This window comes from Bos mutus, chromosome 12 (genome assembly GCF_027580195.1).
Source record: "Bos mutus isolate GX-2022 chromosome 12, NWIPB_WYAK_1.1, whole genome shotgun sequence".
NCBI classification, from domain to species: domain Eukaryota; kingdom Metazoa; phylum Chordata; class Mammalia; order Artiodactyla; family Bovidae; genus Bos; species Bos mutus.
Genome location: NC_091628.1, coordinates 11,129,578 through 11,144,507, shown reverse-complemented (window position 1 = coordinate 11,144,507; position 14,930 = coordinate 11,129,578). Strand labels below are relative to the sequence as shown.

General features: G+C 38.8%; 1 protein-coding gene and 1 non-coding gene across 6 annotated transcripts in view; both read left to right on the top strand.

Moving 5' to 3' along the window:
• ELF1 (E74 like ETS transcription factor 1) overlaps positions 1 to 14,930 on the top strand; it is a 121,484-nt gene that overhangs the window by 95,448 nt on the left and 11,106 nt on the right. For 4 of the 5 annotated variants that reach the window (XM_070380224.1, XM_070380226.1, XM_070380223.1 and 1 more), the window contains exons 4-6: positions 4,430 to 4,537; positions 6,048 to 6,215; positions 14,232 to 14,315. In XM_070380224.1, coding sequence (XP_070236325.1) covers positions 4,430 to 4,537; positions 6,048 to 6,215; positions 14,232 to 14,315 — 360 coding nt within the window. The remainder of the gene's footprint in view (positions 1 to 4,429; positions 4,538 to 6,047; positions 6,216 to 14,231; positions 14,316 to 14,930) is intronic. The other variant, XM_070380227.1, reaches the window with a different exon arrangement.
• TRNAR-CCU (transfer RNA arginine (anticodon CCU)) lies at positions 6,395 to 6,466 on the top strand. The gene has a single exon. It is a non-coding gene; the product is annotated as a tRNA-Arg (tRNA).

Below are 14,930 nucleotides of genomic sequence, written 5' to 3'. Positions count from 1 at the left end.
ACCACTTTAATATGTTTATATGTTGGGGTTTTATATAAAATTTCCTTTGAAACAAGGTTGTGTTGTTAAAAATTTTTGAAAAGCATTTGACTAAGAACTCCTATGTGGCGATTCTTCTTCTTTACCAGTCTTGAGGATCTGGAAGTGAAATTATTAAAGGAGATGGACCCCTTTAGACCCATCAGCCCAGCTTCTCTGGGATCCAGCCCCATTCACCAGTGGGTCAACACCAGTTAGGGGACACAGAACCTGGGACCCACAACCAGCTGTGCCAGGAACTGGCCCTGCCTCTAGCAGGTTAACCCTAGATCTGGGGCCCCAGGCCCCACAACTCCCCACTCTAGAACCTGACTCTGGCCATTTGTGAGCCAGCACTAGCCTTGGGACCACCTGGGGTCTCTGGCAGCTTCTGTGCAAGGCTGGTCCTGGCAGCCTACCCAGCACCAGCCAGTTCACCCACAATAGCCAGCCTGTCACAAGAGGAGCCACACAGTCCTCTAGGGGGCGCCCCAGAGCGCATAGCTTTGGTGACCAGAGGGGAGAGTGCTGCTGGGATGCACAGGAGGTCTCCTACGAAAGACCACTTCTCCAAGATCAGGAAATGTAACCAACCTACCAGATACACAGAAATAAAAAGAGCAAGTTAGGCGGAATGAGGTGACAGAGAAATAATCTTCTAAATGAAGATGAAACTCCAGAATAACAACTAAGTCAAGTGGAGATTGGTGATGTACTATAGAGAACTCAAGGTAATGATTGTAAGACATGTTCAAGGAACTCTGGTGAAGAATGGATCCATAGAGCAAGAAGTTAGAAGTTTTTACCAGAGTTAGAAAATGTAAAGACCAACCAAACAGACAGCAAGAGTACAATAACTGAAATGAAAATGTGCTAGAAGGAATCAGCAGTAGATTAAATGATACAGAGGATTGGATCAGCAAGCTGGAAAACATTGTTGGAAATCACTGAAGCTGAATGAAAAAGGAAAAATGGTAAAAAGAAATGAAGACAGTTAAAGAGACCTCTCAGACAACATCATGTGTACTAATATTTGTATTATATGGGTCCCAGAGAGAAGAGAGAGAAAGGGGCAGAGAACATATTTGAAGACATAATAACTGAAAACTTTCCAATTCGGAAAGGACACAGACATCCAGGTCCAGGAATTCCTGCAGAGTGAGTCCCAAACAAGATCAACCCAAGAAGGACCACACCAAGACACACTATAATTAAAGTGGCAGAAATTAAAGATAAAATAAGGATTTTAAAAGCAGCAAGGGCAAAGCAACAAGTTACAAACAAGAGGACTTGCATAAGGCCATGAGGTGACTTTTCAGCAGAAACCACGCAGAACAGAAGGGAATGGTTCCTTATATTTAAAGTGGTGAAAGGGAAAAATCTACAGCCAAGAACACTCTAACCAGCAAGGCTTTCATTCACATTTGGTGGTGAGATCCAAGTTTTACAGACAAGCAAAAGCCAAAAGAGTTCTGCACCCACAAACCAACTTTATAAGAAATGTTACTTTTCTAACTGAAAAAGAAAAGGCCACAACTAGAAACATGAAAATCCTGAAAGGAAGGCAAAGATAGTGAATTAGCCGTGTAGAAAGGTTGAAAGACAAGCAGAGTGAAATTATCTGTATCCACAATAATTGTAGTTGAGATACACAGAACAAAAATATGTAAAGCATGATGTCAAAGAACAGTAAACGTGGAGTTGGGGAGTAAAAATGCAGGGTTGTCCATGGCTGATTCATGTTAGTGTATGGCAAAAACCACTGTAATATTGTAATTGGCCTCCAGTTTAAATAAATTAATTTTTTAAAATGCAGGGTTGTTAAAATGCATTTGAATTTAAGTGATGAATAGCTTTATGTATATATATCTATATATATGTGTATTACTATGTACAGTGTGGGGAGTATAGTAAATAACTGTGTAGTGTCTTAGTATGGTAACATTTCATAACTGGACATCATAGTGATCATTTCGAAATGTATAGAAATACCCAATCACTATGTTGAGGAAGTAACAGTGTTGTAGGTCAGCTGTACTTCGAAAACAAGTACACAGACTCACAGAAAATGAGATCAAATTTGTGTTTACCAGAGGTTTGGGGAGAGGGGAATGAGAATTGGACAAAGTCAAAAGGTACAAATGTTCATTTAAAAGATAAAGTACTAGGGATATAATGTCCAGTATGATAAATATAAGTAACACTGAGGCATGTTATATATAAAAATTAAGAGTAATTCTTCGGTTCTCATCCCAAGAAAAGTTCTTCTGTATCCTTAATTTTATATCTATATGAAATGATGGATATTCACTAAACTCATTGTGATAATCATTTCATGATTGAAATGATCAAATCATTATGCTGTACACCTTAAACTCACACAATGCTGCATGTCAATTATATCTCAGTAAAACTAGAAGAAAAAAAAAGCTTGTGGGTTTTAGTGTTGCCTGCAAGAAATTTTTGTAATCCATTTAATGATGGGAAAACATTTTCTCTGTATTTTTAAAAGCTTAGTTGTACTGTTTTTTTGGTTTTCATTCCTGTTTTATGTAGGACTCACCAATTTATTTTGCATTTCCTGCCCTGAACACTGAAACTGAGTGTAATAAACAGACTTTTACAAATTAGATCACTGATATTAAATTTGCTTTATGTTTTTTGAAATTCGAAAGGTAGTTTGATTTCTGTATGCAGCTGTGGAATGATTTCTAGTATATATGAAGTTTAAAAAGCAAGGGTCAGTACAGCATGAATAGTTATTTTTTATTTAAGATAAGGGAGAGAATAAAAATGATATGTATGTGTTTGCTTATATTTAAACATAGAAACATAAACTAGAAACTAACAAAAATCTTTTAAACTCAGTGGTCACTTTTGAAAGATCCCGTTTTTTACTCTGAAATTAGTGAATAACAGAAAAAGATCCAGGCATTTAATTTGCCCTTATTGTATAAACCGTGGCTCAGGGTAACCAGATAGTCAATGACAGCAAGTTCTTCTTCGTAGAGAATTCTAGCTAATAAATGCGAGAGGAATGATAAGATTATGATTATCACCATTTTGGAATCCCTAATGAACTCCTGGATCTAGGCAAACTGTCATCAATAACTGCAACGCCTTTAGATGAGAGGCTGTTGGGAAATTTAATGGTGACCGGATCAGGCTGACAATGCTTGAAACTGATTCTCGGTCTAGCAGTCCTGAAGAAAGACTACCTACTTTCAAAAAGCACATGGAATCACACAGCATTACCTTCACGTATTCTTGGCAAAAAACTGAATGTGAATCAAGTCATTCTTACAGAAATATCTACCAGTTTACAGGAAATACATGGGGGAGGGCTGTGGTAAGTGACACCACAGAGATATAATCAGCAAAATCTAAAATGTGGGAAACTACAAACAGATTGACCCTGTTTCTCTTAAGATAAACAGCAAAACAAAACAAAATAGGAAGGAAGGTGTATGCCACCAAGTGTAATGCATGAACTTTGTTTGAAATCTGTTGTGAACAAACCAACTTTTAAAAAAATCTGAGACAGAGAAATTTCAGTATTAAATGGATATCTGATTTAAAGAATAATTAATTTGTAAAAGATGTGACCATGGTATTGTCTGTATACGCTAATATTTACAATGAAAGACAGGCTGTCTGAGGTTCACTTTGAAATAATCTTGTGTCTTTATTGAGCTGGGGAGTATAGATTAAGGAAAATTGATTATTACATATTGAAACTGGGCCCTTGATACATTCAGTTCATTGTATGATTCCCTCTACTTTTGTGTATGTTTGATATTTCTCATTATAAAAGCTTGACAAAGAAGTGATTTGAAATTCTTCTTGTAATATTTTCTTAATTGCTATGTAATTAAATAGTTACACAAACTAATTTCATCATTTTCATCTACCTAGTAGAACTTTAAAATATTTATAAAGCTTATATAAATGAATAGCTAGAGTTACATAAATGTTTAGAAGATGGTAATTGATTATTGACTTATCTGTGCCTTACTTGCCTGAGTTTTTAGAAAAAAATTAGTTTTAGTGGGATATTTCCTTCAATTCATGAAATTCCAGAGCCTTGACAGAAGAGTAATCTGCTTTTCTACTATGCCTTAAATCTACAAAATTTTAAATAATTTAAATAGAAGGCTTAAGTTTTTAATAGGAAGTGTTACAGTGCCCTGTTTTAATAACTTTACTAGGCTTATTGAAGTATTTATCTTTTCTGGTTTTAACTATTATGGAGGAACTGGATCTTAGTTCCCCAATCGGGGATCAAACCTGGGCCCCCGCAGTGAAAGAGCAAAGTCCTCATCCCTGGACCACAGGAGATTCCCAAACCTGTGTTTTTTAGAACAACAGATGTCTCGTGCTAATTCTGTTTTTCTGTTTAAATGTATTATAGTAGAAGCTTCCTGTCATAATGGGGATGAAACAATTGAAACCATCGAGGCTGCTGAGGCACTCCTCAACATGGATTCTCCTGGCCCTATGCTGGATGAAAAGCGCATGAGTGAGTGTTACGGCTGTTTACTTTCTTATGCTTTTTTTTTTTTTGAAGTGTAGTTGATTTACAATGTTGTGTTTATTTCTGCTGTACAGCAAAGTGATTCAGTAACACATATGCATATACATACATTCTTTTTCATATTTTCTGTTATGGTTTATCACAGGATGTTGAATACAGTTTCCTATGTTCTACAGTAGAACTATGGTTACATGCTTTGAAAAACCTTTCCTGTCGTCTCTCTGCTTTAGATGATAAACATCAAGAGACCAGAGTGATGTTTTATTTTTTTAGCATCCTAAGTGCATTATAAGGTATAGTACTGGTTGAGGTACCTTTGCTAAAGTGTTCAGTCAAACAGGATTTTTTTTTTTAGATTTGAGGAATGAAGACTTTGAGAATAAAAAGGTAATTTAGGTGTCAGAGAGGTTATGCAGAGTATCTTCTTAACCTCATTGGTGAAGTATTAGTGTACTTAGGGTCCAACCAATGAAAATTTAGTGATTTCTGTCAGTATTCATCAGTGAATAGGCAAAAAATCCACTGAAGACTTCATGGCATACAATTTCCTATCACATTTATTGATTTGCTTTTAAATCCTTGTTCTCCTTTGGATTTTTCTGACAAGGAAGTATCAGACTCAAAATGAATTATTATTAAATCAATTTAAGATGTTTATTGAGGATTTTCTGTATGCACAGCCATACATTAGGCAGTAACATGATATGGAAATGAATAGATTTTTTTTTTCTTTCCTCAAGCTTACAGTTTTCTTTTGAAGATATTTATGTAAATAACTGTAAAAGCTAAAAATAAAGGCCAAAAGAGGGATAGCAAAAATAAAGGCCAAAAGAGGGATAGCAGAGTGTTCTGGAAGGAGAGATTTCTCTAGCTGAAAATACTGGTGACTGACTTTTTGGAAGGAATGTTCTGACATGGGCTGTTAGTGGCAAATAAGCTTCTCATGTGTAGAAGACAGGAAAGGGCATTCAAGGTAGAGGGAGTCAATTGAACCAAAGACATAGATCTGTGAAAGAATGAAATGTTTAAGATTCAAAATGCTTTGGTATAACTGAAGTAATGTTTCATAATGAGTTATATACTGTGGATGTTCAAAATGGTATGCTATGGAGTTTGGTTGTTCTTATCTTTTTTCCACCTGTAAACAATGAGAAGATATGTCAGTTTTATTTTTCTTTCTAATTTTCACTCTGTAAAGTTTTTGTAGAGAGGAATGATATGGTCAGGTCAGACTTAGGTTGTGGAGAAAAACCTTAGCGGCAATGCAAAAATGCAGAAGAGAGACAGGATGGATTGGGGATAGGAAGTCAAGTCAGGAAGACATTGAATGGGCCAGTCAAACCTGGACTGATCCAGGGAACTTGACTTAGGGCAGAGGAAGTAAAAACCAGGGGCTAGATTCAAGATTTCATTTCTCCTTTAATCTTCACAGAAATAGGAAACATGTTATGAAATTATTTTGATTTATAATACAAAGTTGATTTTATCCCATTAGATAATAGTATATTTAGCTCCTCTGAAGATGACATGGTTGTTGCCCCAGTCACACATGTATCCGTCACATTAGACGGGATTCCTGAAGTGATGGAAACTCAGCACGTTCAAGAGACATACGCACACTCACCAGGACCCTCGTCACCAGAACAGCCTAAGAGAAAGAAAGGTAGGTGGTCAATCTGTTTAGGGAAAACAGTCCACTCTTGATGTGGAATCTGAAGGTAACTTTTAGTCAAGGGTATTTCTACACCAATTAAAACATCTGTAAGATAAAATTGGTATAAAACAAATTGAGTTATTTCTTCATGTTAGATTCATTTTTTAAGAATTGTACTTTCAGGGACTTCCCTGGTGGTCCAGTGGCTAAGACTCTGTACTCCTAATGCAGGGGTCTGGGTTCGATTCCTGGTCAGGGAACGAGATCCCACATGGAACAACTAAAGACTCCGCATGCTGCATCAAAGATTGAAGATCATGTTTGTAACAACTAATGCCTGGCACAGCCAAATAAATAAATTGAAAAAAAAAAAAGAATTATACTTTTAAAATATTTGGTCCGTCTTATAGAAAAGGGATTTTCCCAACTTTTTAAGCCTCAGTCTTGTATCTACAAGCTCCAAAAGAGCTCAGGGATAAGACCTGTTTAGTTTTCTCCTGGAGAACATAGTTTGAAAACCACCAGCATAGATTCTAATAAAAGATTCCAGTGGGAAGAATCCAAGTGGTAAATCAGCAGGTAAGTAATTGAAGAGGATACAACGTGCCAGAGGGAGTTTTAAAGTATTCACAAATTAGAACCATACTTACATCCTAACACTGACACGTTTCCCTTTCTTTGCCTTTTGATTCTGCTCCAGCTTGTTTAATATGTTGAGTTTAATATCTTGGTTTATGGCATCACCAGCCACTGTGTAACCTAATTTCACATGAAATTAAGGGACGTTTCAAGAGCCACAGATGAAGAGGAAAATAACAACAGTAGGAATGAAGCTGACACTGCAACAGTTCTGAAGGGCTGAGAGGCTATGTCAGTCTGGAAGTCCAGGGGACTTGGTTTTATATTCCAAGTAGAGGCACATGCTAAAGTCTTGGTCCAAAGCAAAATGGGGTATTAGAGAACTCAGCATATAATTCATGGGGTCCTTGGAAGGCTATACCCTAAGGGGAAAAACAGTCCACTCATTGGCATAGACAGATGTTAAGGAAACTTGTATTTTGTAGCTGGGTGGAAAAATTGTTCTTTTGAGAATTCATAATCCTAGGTTTACCTTAACCTAGGTTTATGACTAGATTTTAAATTATCACTGACTCTAGGAATTTCCAGCCAAGTAATGAACATAACAATGGCCCCTGACTGGCCGTAATTTTGGGCCCCAGGAGAATTGCTTTGCCACATCATATATTTAATCCAAGCTGCAGAGTATTTCTTCAAATGAAACCCTGTTGAAGGTGAACTGACATTTCAGTATCACAGAACACCTAAGAAAGATACCTCCTGAATGAAAAGCAGCAGACACAGGAAATTCTCGTTTCCCCCACTGGCTGCTCTCAGGAGCAGTCTTTGCATTGTCCCCACGCCTGGCTCCTCACTCGCTCAACCACCTCCAGCTCCGCCTCCACTGTGGACTCTGGCAGCTTCATCGCTGGAGTTCTCGACCTCCTGCTTTCTTTTCAGTTTGCTGAATAACATCACTGGCCCCATCGTGCCCAATGCAACCATGCACACCAGCTCCAAGATCATTGCCAAGGACTTAAAAGAAAGAAGCCACGGGGGAGACGGAGAATGGGAGCGAGGGCCTGCTGATGGGAATGCTGAGGAGGAGGAAAATGGGGAACAGGAGGCTGACAGTGAGGGGAGGAGGAAGGGGAGGAGGAAGGGGATGGCGAGGAAGAGGGTGGCGAGGAAGATGAGGCGTCCGCGGCAGCTGTGGGCAGAGCAGCAGCTGAAGATGACGGGGATGGTGACCCTGACACGAAGAAGTGGAAAATGGGTGAGGATGACCAGCAGCAAAAGAGAAGTGAAGCTCACAGAGAAGGCTGCTGTAGCCCATTCATCCTCCTCTTCGCGCCTCAGACGCTCAACTGCCAGGTGGAGTCCGGCCTGCCCGCCGCCTGCGCCGCGCCTGCTCCGCCGCGGGCTCTCCCCTGTCCACCCAGAGCCACACAGCATGAATTTGCGACAGGAGAGGAAAAAGGAGCCGACACTTCCAAGGCCCTGATTTTTTTTCTTAAAGTACTTTTAAAAGGAGAATCGGTATTTTATATTTACATTTTATATATTTGTACATATTGTTAGGGGTCAGCCATTTTTAATAATGATCTCGGATGAGCAAACCAGCCTTCCCAGCATTCTCTCTCCTACTTCTGACTTTCCTTGTGGTGTGAACATGTTCATTACAATCTCAAAGGAGAAAGAAAATGTTAAAAAAAAAAAGCAAAGGCTACAACAAAAAATCGGTCTTATTTCGAGAATGCCAGTAACCCTTTTTGTGCATGTATGTAGCTTACTATAAGGAGCTGGTTTTTATGAGATGGTTAAAAAGGCCAGTGATAAAAGTTTTCTTTTTTTTCCTTGACTATGAAGTTGTGGTTTATTATTATTATTTTGGCCTGCTTGATGTGTGTGTGAAACACTGTTGTCCAACAATAAACCAGAATTCAAAAAAAAAAAAAAAAATCCTAGGGTTAGTTCACTATGAACCTCAGATAATAGAATTATCAAATAGAAACTTCCAATGAATATTATTATAATTATTAATGCAAAAGAATAGAAAATATGGTCAAAGAATGAGACTATTAAAAAATACCATGTGAAACTTCCTCTTCTAGTCAAGATGGAGTAACAGCTCCTGATGTGACAACCGTTTTTTGGATATGACACCAAAAACACAAGCTTTACAAAGGCTAAAATTAATAAGTGGGACTACAGTGAACTCAGAGTCTCTGCACAGCAAAAGAAACAATCAGAAACATGAAAATGCAACCTGAAGAATGGGAGAAAATATTTGTAAATCATATATTGGATATATGATATATTAATATCCAAAATATATAAGCAACTCATATAACACAATAGCAAAAAAAAAAAAAAATCCAATTAAAGAATGGGCAGAGGACCTGAATAGACATTTTTCTGAAGAAGACGTACAAACAGCCAACATATACAAGCAAAGATGCTAAATATCACTAGTCATCAGGGCAGTATAAATCAAAACCACAGTTAAAATATCTCTTCACACCATAAGATGGCTAGAAAAAAATCAAGAGTCATTTATTTGGTAGGAGGGGGATTGGGACATTGAACTGCTTTTAAATGATGTGAAGAAACTCTCTCTTCACCCTCTGTATCCACTTCTCTGGTGCTTTTAAACCCCTTCCTAGGGAGGCTGAGGGTACATTCTCGAGCTGCTTTTTGAGGCTGGCATTTTGAAATACGCTGGAAATCTGTCTCACCTCTGAATCATTTGTTGGGTCTCATCATGGAGAGGGGTGGGGTGGAGAGTATGTCGTATATCACATCGTGTTGTATACCTTAAACTTATACAGTATGTCAGTTATATATCAATAAAACTGGAAAAAATTAAAACAGAACCCAGATTTACCCTCCTGTTGGAAACAACTGAAACCACAAACAAAATACCTGAATCAGTGGTTCTAAAGAAAGTGGACATCAGTCAACAAAAACCAGCAATCCCTGGAAAATAGGAAACCAGTGAGGTGTGATTACCCCACCTTCCTACAAGGAGACGATAGTTTTTGGGAAACAGTATGGCAGTTCCTTAAAAAACTTCACGTATACTTAACACACGACCCAGCCATTCTATTGCTCGGTATTTACCCGAAAGAAATGAAACTGTACATTTAAGAGAAAAACGTACTCATGAATGAATGTGCATAGCAGCTTTATTTGCAACAGCCCCAAACTGGAAATGACCCAAACATCCATCAGCTGCTGATTGGGTTAAACATGTGGTAATACCCATACAATGAAAGACCATTCAGCAATAAAATGAAATGTACTGTTGATACATAAGACAAAAATGGATGAACCTTAACATAATTGTACTAGAGGAAAAGAGCCAGATTCCCAACCCCCTGCCATAAAAGAAGAGTATGATTCTGTTTATATGAAATTGTACAAAATGTAAATTAATCTATAATGATAGAAAACGAGTGGGTTACCTGTGGATGGGGCAGGGTGGGGAAAGAGGATTACAAACGCACTTTAGGGAGTGAAGAATATGTTCATTATCTTGAGTGATGGTTTCACAGGTGTATACATATGTCAAAACTTATCAGATTATAAACTTTAAACATAAGCGGGTTAATTGTATGTCAGTTATACCTCAATAAAGCTGTTTTTAGAAAGTAAAAGACTAATATCCTACTTAATGGTGGAAGACTGGCATGATAAGGAACCAGATAGAACACATAATATTTGGGGATCTATTTTGCTATTTAAATAGCAAATTAGTCACTACTGAAGAGAGAATCAGTGAGCGCCAGTCTAGAGCTGATGTAGAGTAAAAGATAATAAAAGAAAGATGTGAGGATTGCTTGAGAAGATCTACACATTTAATCAGAGCTCCAGGAAGGGAGAATGTGTAGAGTGAGGAAGAAGCAATATTCAAAGATGATGATTGAGAAATTTTCCAGAATGATGTTAATCCCATCATAGTGAATCCTGAGTAGCATAAGTAAAATAGATGCAGGCTGAAATAGATTATGCTAAAAAAATGTGGAACATCAAAGACTCCCTGCAACCCACAGCCAAAACAAGAGAAAAAAAAAAAAGAGGAAGAAATGGACCAATCAGGGAGAAACTGCATTACCTGATGAGGATTGATTATTGAATTGGCTACAGGCTCCCATGAAAAACTGGAAGGGCTGGATATGTTCAAAGTATTAGGAGAAATAACTTCACAAAATTTATATACCCAATTAACCAATAGTTCATGTGACTCGGGGTGCATCGTCACCGTAACAGTGAGGAAGACAGTGGAGAGGATGGATGCTGGGTAGGCTACTGACGGTATCTGCCATGACTGACACTAGCGGAGGAAAACAGCGGGATAAAAATGGCACTATCGGGACTTCCCTCTGGCCCAGTGGCTCAGACTCTGAGCTCCCGATGCAGGGGACCCAGACTCTGTCCCTGGTCAGGAATCTAGATCCCACATGCGGCAACTAAAGTTCCTGCATTTGCAGCGAAGATCAAAGATCCCGCATGCCGCGGCTGACCCAGCGCAGCCAAATAAATAAATATTTTTTAAAAAGAGAAAAAATTAGGGAAAATAAAACAGAAGGATAGCAGCTAACTGAAGTCTGGCTTCTAATCCTCACAGTCATGAACACAGTTAACTAGAAATCTCTGTAGGTTCTCTGCAGATGTCTGCAGTGATGGAATTTGAGGCACCAGGCTGCCTATTTTCCACGTGTATACATCTGGTAGTCTCAGGAGGGGCCAGGCCTGAAGAATGACTCTTGACTTTCTTCTCCTCATAGCTCAGTTGGTATAGAATTCGCCTGCAATGCAGGAGACCCCAGTTTGATTCCTGAGTTGGGAAGATCCCCTGGAGAAGGGAAAGGTTACCCCCTCCAGTATTCTGGCCTGGGAATTCCATGGGATCACAGAGTCAGACACGGCTGAGTGACTTTGACTTTCACTTTTCACTTTCCTTGACTCTTACTCACCTTAACTTCAGAAGTGTTTTCCTATTCAGTTTGTCTTGGGATGTATTACTATTAACAGACCGATTCCAGATTGGGAAAGGAGTACATCAAGGCTGTATATTGTCACCCTGCTTATTTAACCTATATGCAGAGTACATCATGAGAAACGCTGGGCTGGATGAAGCATAAACTGGAAACAAGATTGCCAGGAGAAATATCAATAACCTCAGATACGCAGATGACAACACCCTTATGGCACAAACTGGAGAGGAACTAAGGAGCCTCTTGATGAAAGTGAAAGAGGAAAGTGAAAAAGCTGGCTTAAAACTCAACATTCAAAAAACTAAGATCATGGTATTGCGTCCCATCACTTCATAGCAAATAGACGGGGAAACAATGGAAACAGTGAGAGACTTTATTTTTGGGGCTCCAAAATCACTGCAGATTGTGACTGCAGCCATGAAATTAAAAGACGCTCCTTGGAAGAAAAGTTATGACCAACCCAGACAGCATATTAAAAAGCAGAGACATTCCTTTGCTGACAAAGGTCTGTCTATTCAAAGCTATGGTTTTTCCAGTGGTCATGTATGGATGTGAGAGTTGGACCATAAAGAAAGCTGAGTGCCAAAGAATTGATGCTTTTGAACTGTGGTTAAGTTGGAGAAGACTCTTAAGAGTCCCCAACCAGTCCATCCTAAAGAAAACCAATCCTGAATATTCACTGGAAGGACTGATGCTGAAGCTGAAACTCCAATACTTTGGCCACCTGGTGTGAAGAACTGACTCATTGGAAAAGACCCTGATGCTGGCAAAGATTGAAGGCAGGAGGAGAAGGGGATAACAGAGGATGAGATGGTTGGATGGCATCACCGACTTGATGGACATGAGTTTGAGCAAGCTGTGGGAGTTGGTGATGGACAGCGAGGCCTTGCATGCTGCAGTCCATGCGGTCGCAAAGAGTCAGACACGACTGAGCAATTGAACTTGTCTTGTGTTGCTACTAATCTTGTGACTTTAGCCCTAAAGAGTTCTTTTTTAAGTCACTTCCCTAAATTACCTCAGCATTTGCCCTTGTGATCTAGATCAGAGAGAGTCAAATTCAAGAACATCATGGTTAGAAGTGCTAACTGAAGCATCCATTTATGCTTAATCTCCATTGTCTCTCCCATGCAGGGTGGTAGTCTGTTCAGATAGCATCATCACCCCAACCTAAGTCATAGGCAGCATTGCTGCCAGGTTGTGGCTCTAGATAAAGGGAGAAGAGATCACAAACATGGCTTTAGAATAGTCGGTTGACCCAGACTAAGGCTGAACAAAATACACTTTTAACTCTGACTTGTCTGGGGCTGGGTGATGGATAACCATAAAGTTTGTTTACTGTAAATTGAAAGAAATATAGAATAAGATGTTTAAAAATACACAAAATAAAAATTGAGTATGTGGTTCACAAAAATTTAACCTCAATTTTACCTTATATTTTATATCTAGAAGTTTTGGGTAGTTTCCAGTATTTGAGAACCAACCAAGAGGCAGACAGACTTATATGGCTTGATTTTGGAGCCCAAGTTTTATCAATATCAGTATGTTCATCCAAATTTTAAGAATTGTCACCTGAAAGATAAAGTTTCAACTTAATCTCATTTTAACAAATGAGCCAAAGTATTGTTTTCTACATAAAAGTGTCTGTGATCTAACCTATTGTAATGTTAAATTTTTACTGAAGTTATTTTCCTTTTAATAAGTAGTATTTAAGAAACCAATATGTGTTCCATGTATAAAATCAGATCAGATCAGATCAGTCGCTCAGTTGTGTCTGACTCTTTGCAACCCCATGAATAGCAGCACACCAGGCCTCCCTGTCCATCACCAACTCCCGGAGTTCACTCAGACTCACGTTCATCGAGTCAGTGATGCCATCCAGCCATCTCATCCTCTGTCGTCCCCTTCTCCTCTTGCCCCAATCCCGCCCAGCATCAGAGTCTTTTCCAATGAGTCAACTCTTTGCATGAGGTGGCCAAAGTACTAGAGTTTCAGCTTTAGCATCATTCCTTCCAAAGAAATCCCAGGGCTGATCTCCTTCAGAATGGACTGGTTGGATCTCCATGCAGTCCAAGTATAAAATACTTGGCACTTAAAATTGAAGATGCTGCTAAGTCACTTGAGTTGTGTGTGACTCTGTGCGACCCCATAGACGGCAGCCCACCAGGCTCCCCTGTCCCTGGGATTCTCCAGGCAAGAACACTGGAGTGGGTTGCCATTTACTTCTCCAATGCATAAAAGTGAAAGTGAAGTCACTCAGTCGTGTCCGACCCTCAGCGACCCCATGGACTGCAGCCTACCAGGCTACTCCGTCCATGGGATTTTCCAGGCAAGAGTACTGGAGTGGGGTGCCATTGCCTTCTCTGAAATTGAGGATAAATGACCAAAAAAAGCTTTTATAAACAGCTAAATTATCCATTCTCTCTCACTTTTGAGGGCAAATATTTATGTAGAGCCATTGTGATTTCAGGGAGAAAAACTAAACCACCACGTCCAGATTCCCCAACCACTACACCAAACATATCTGTGAAGAAGAAAAACAAAGATGGGAAGGGTAAGTACTACTACTGTAATTTCCTTGTAATGTTTATAGATCAAGTAACATCCAGATTGCTCTAAAATATCTGCATACCGTAAGTAGAAACCACTAATAATATCTGCATACTGTAAGTAGAAAACACCAGATTTTATTGAAATGGATCTTATTGCTGCCACCTGCCACATGCACAGTTATCACTTCTAGAAATACTGGTAATAATGTAGCACAAGAAATCCATTAGGAGATTTTCAGTTCCCTGTCAAAATACTCCATCCTTTCATTTAATAATGAGTCCCTTGGAAGAATTCAGCCACATTAGGTTTTCGGTTCATAGACACTTTATTATGTTGTCTTGGAGTTTTAATATTTTCATAACTGCTTCCCAAATTTGAAGAAAATTGTTAAGGCCAATCTGCTGGCTCTTGAAATAAAAAGAACAACTATTGAAAGGTTTTTTACATTTCTTTTTCCTTTTCTTCTATGTAATAATGGTTCTTAAAGAGGCTGAAAGAAAATTTCTTACAATGCTTTCTCCCTAGGTCATCACAAATCTAATTGGCAGGATTGCTCTATTCAGATAACTTATGTGGGACTAATAAAAAGATCTATATTAGACTCTAGAAATTATGA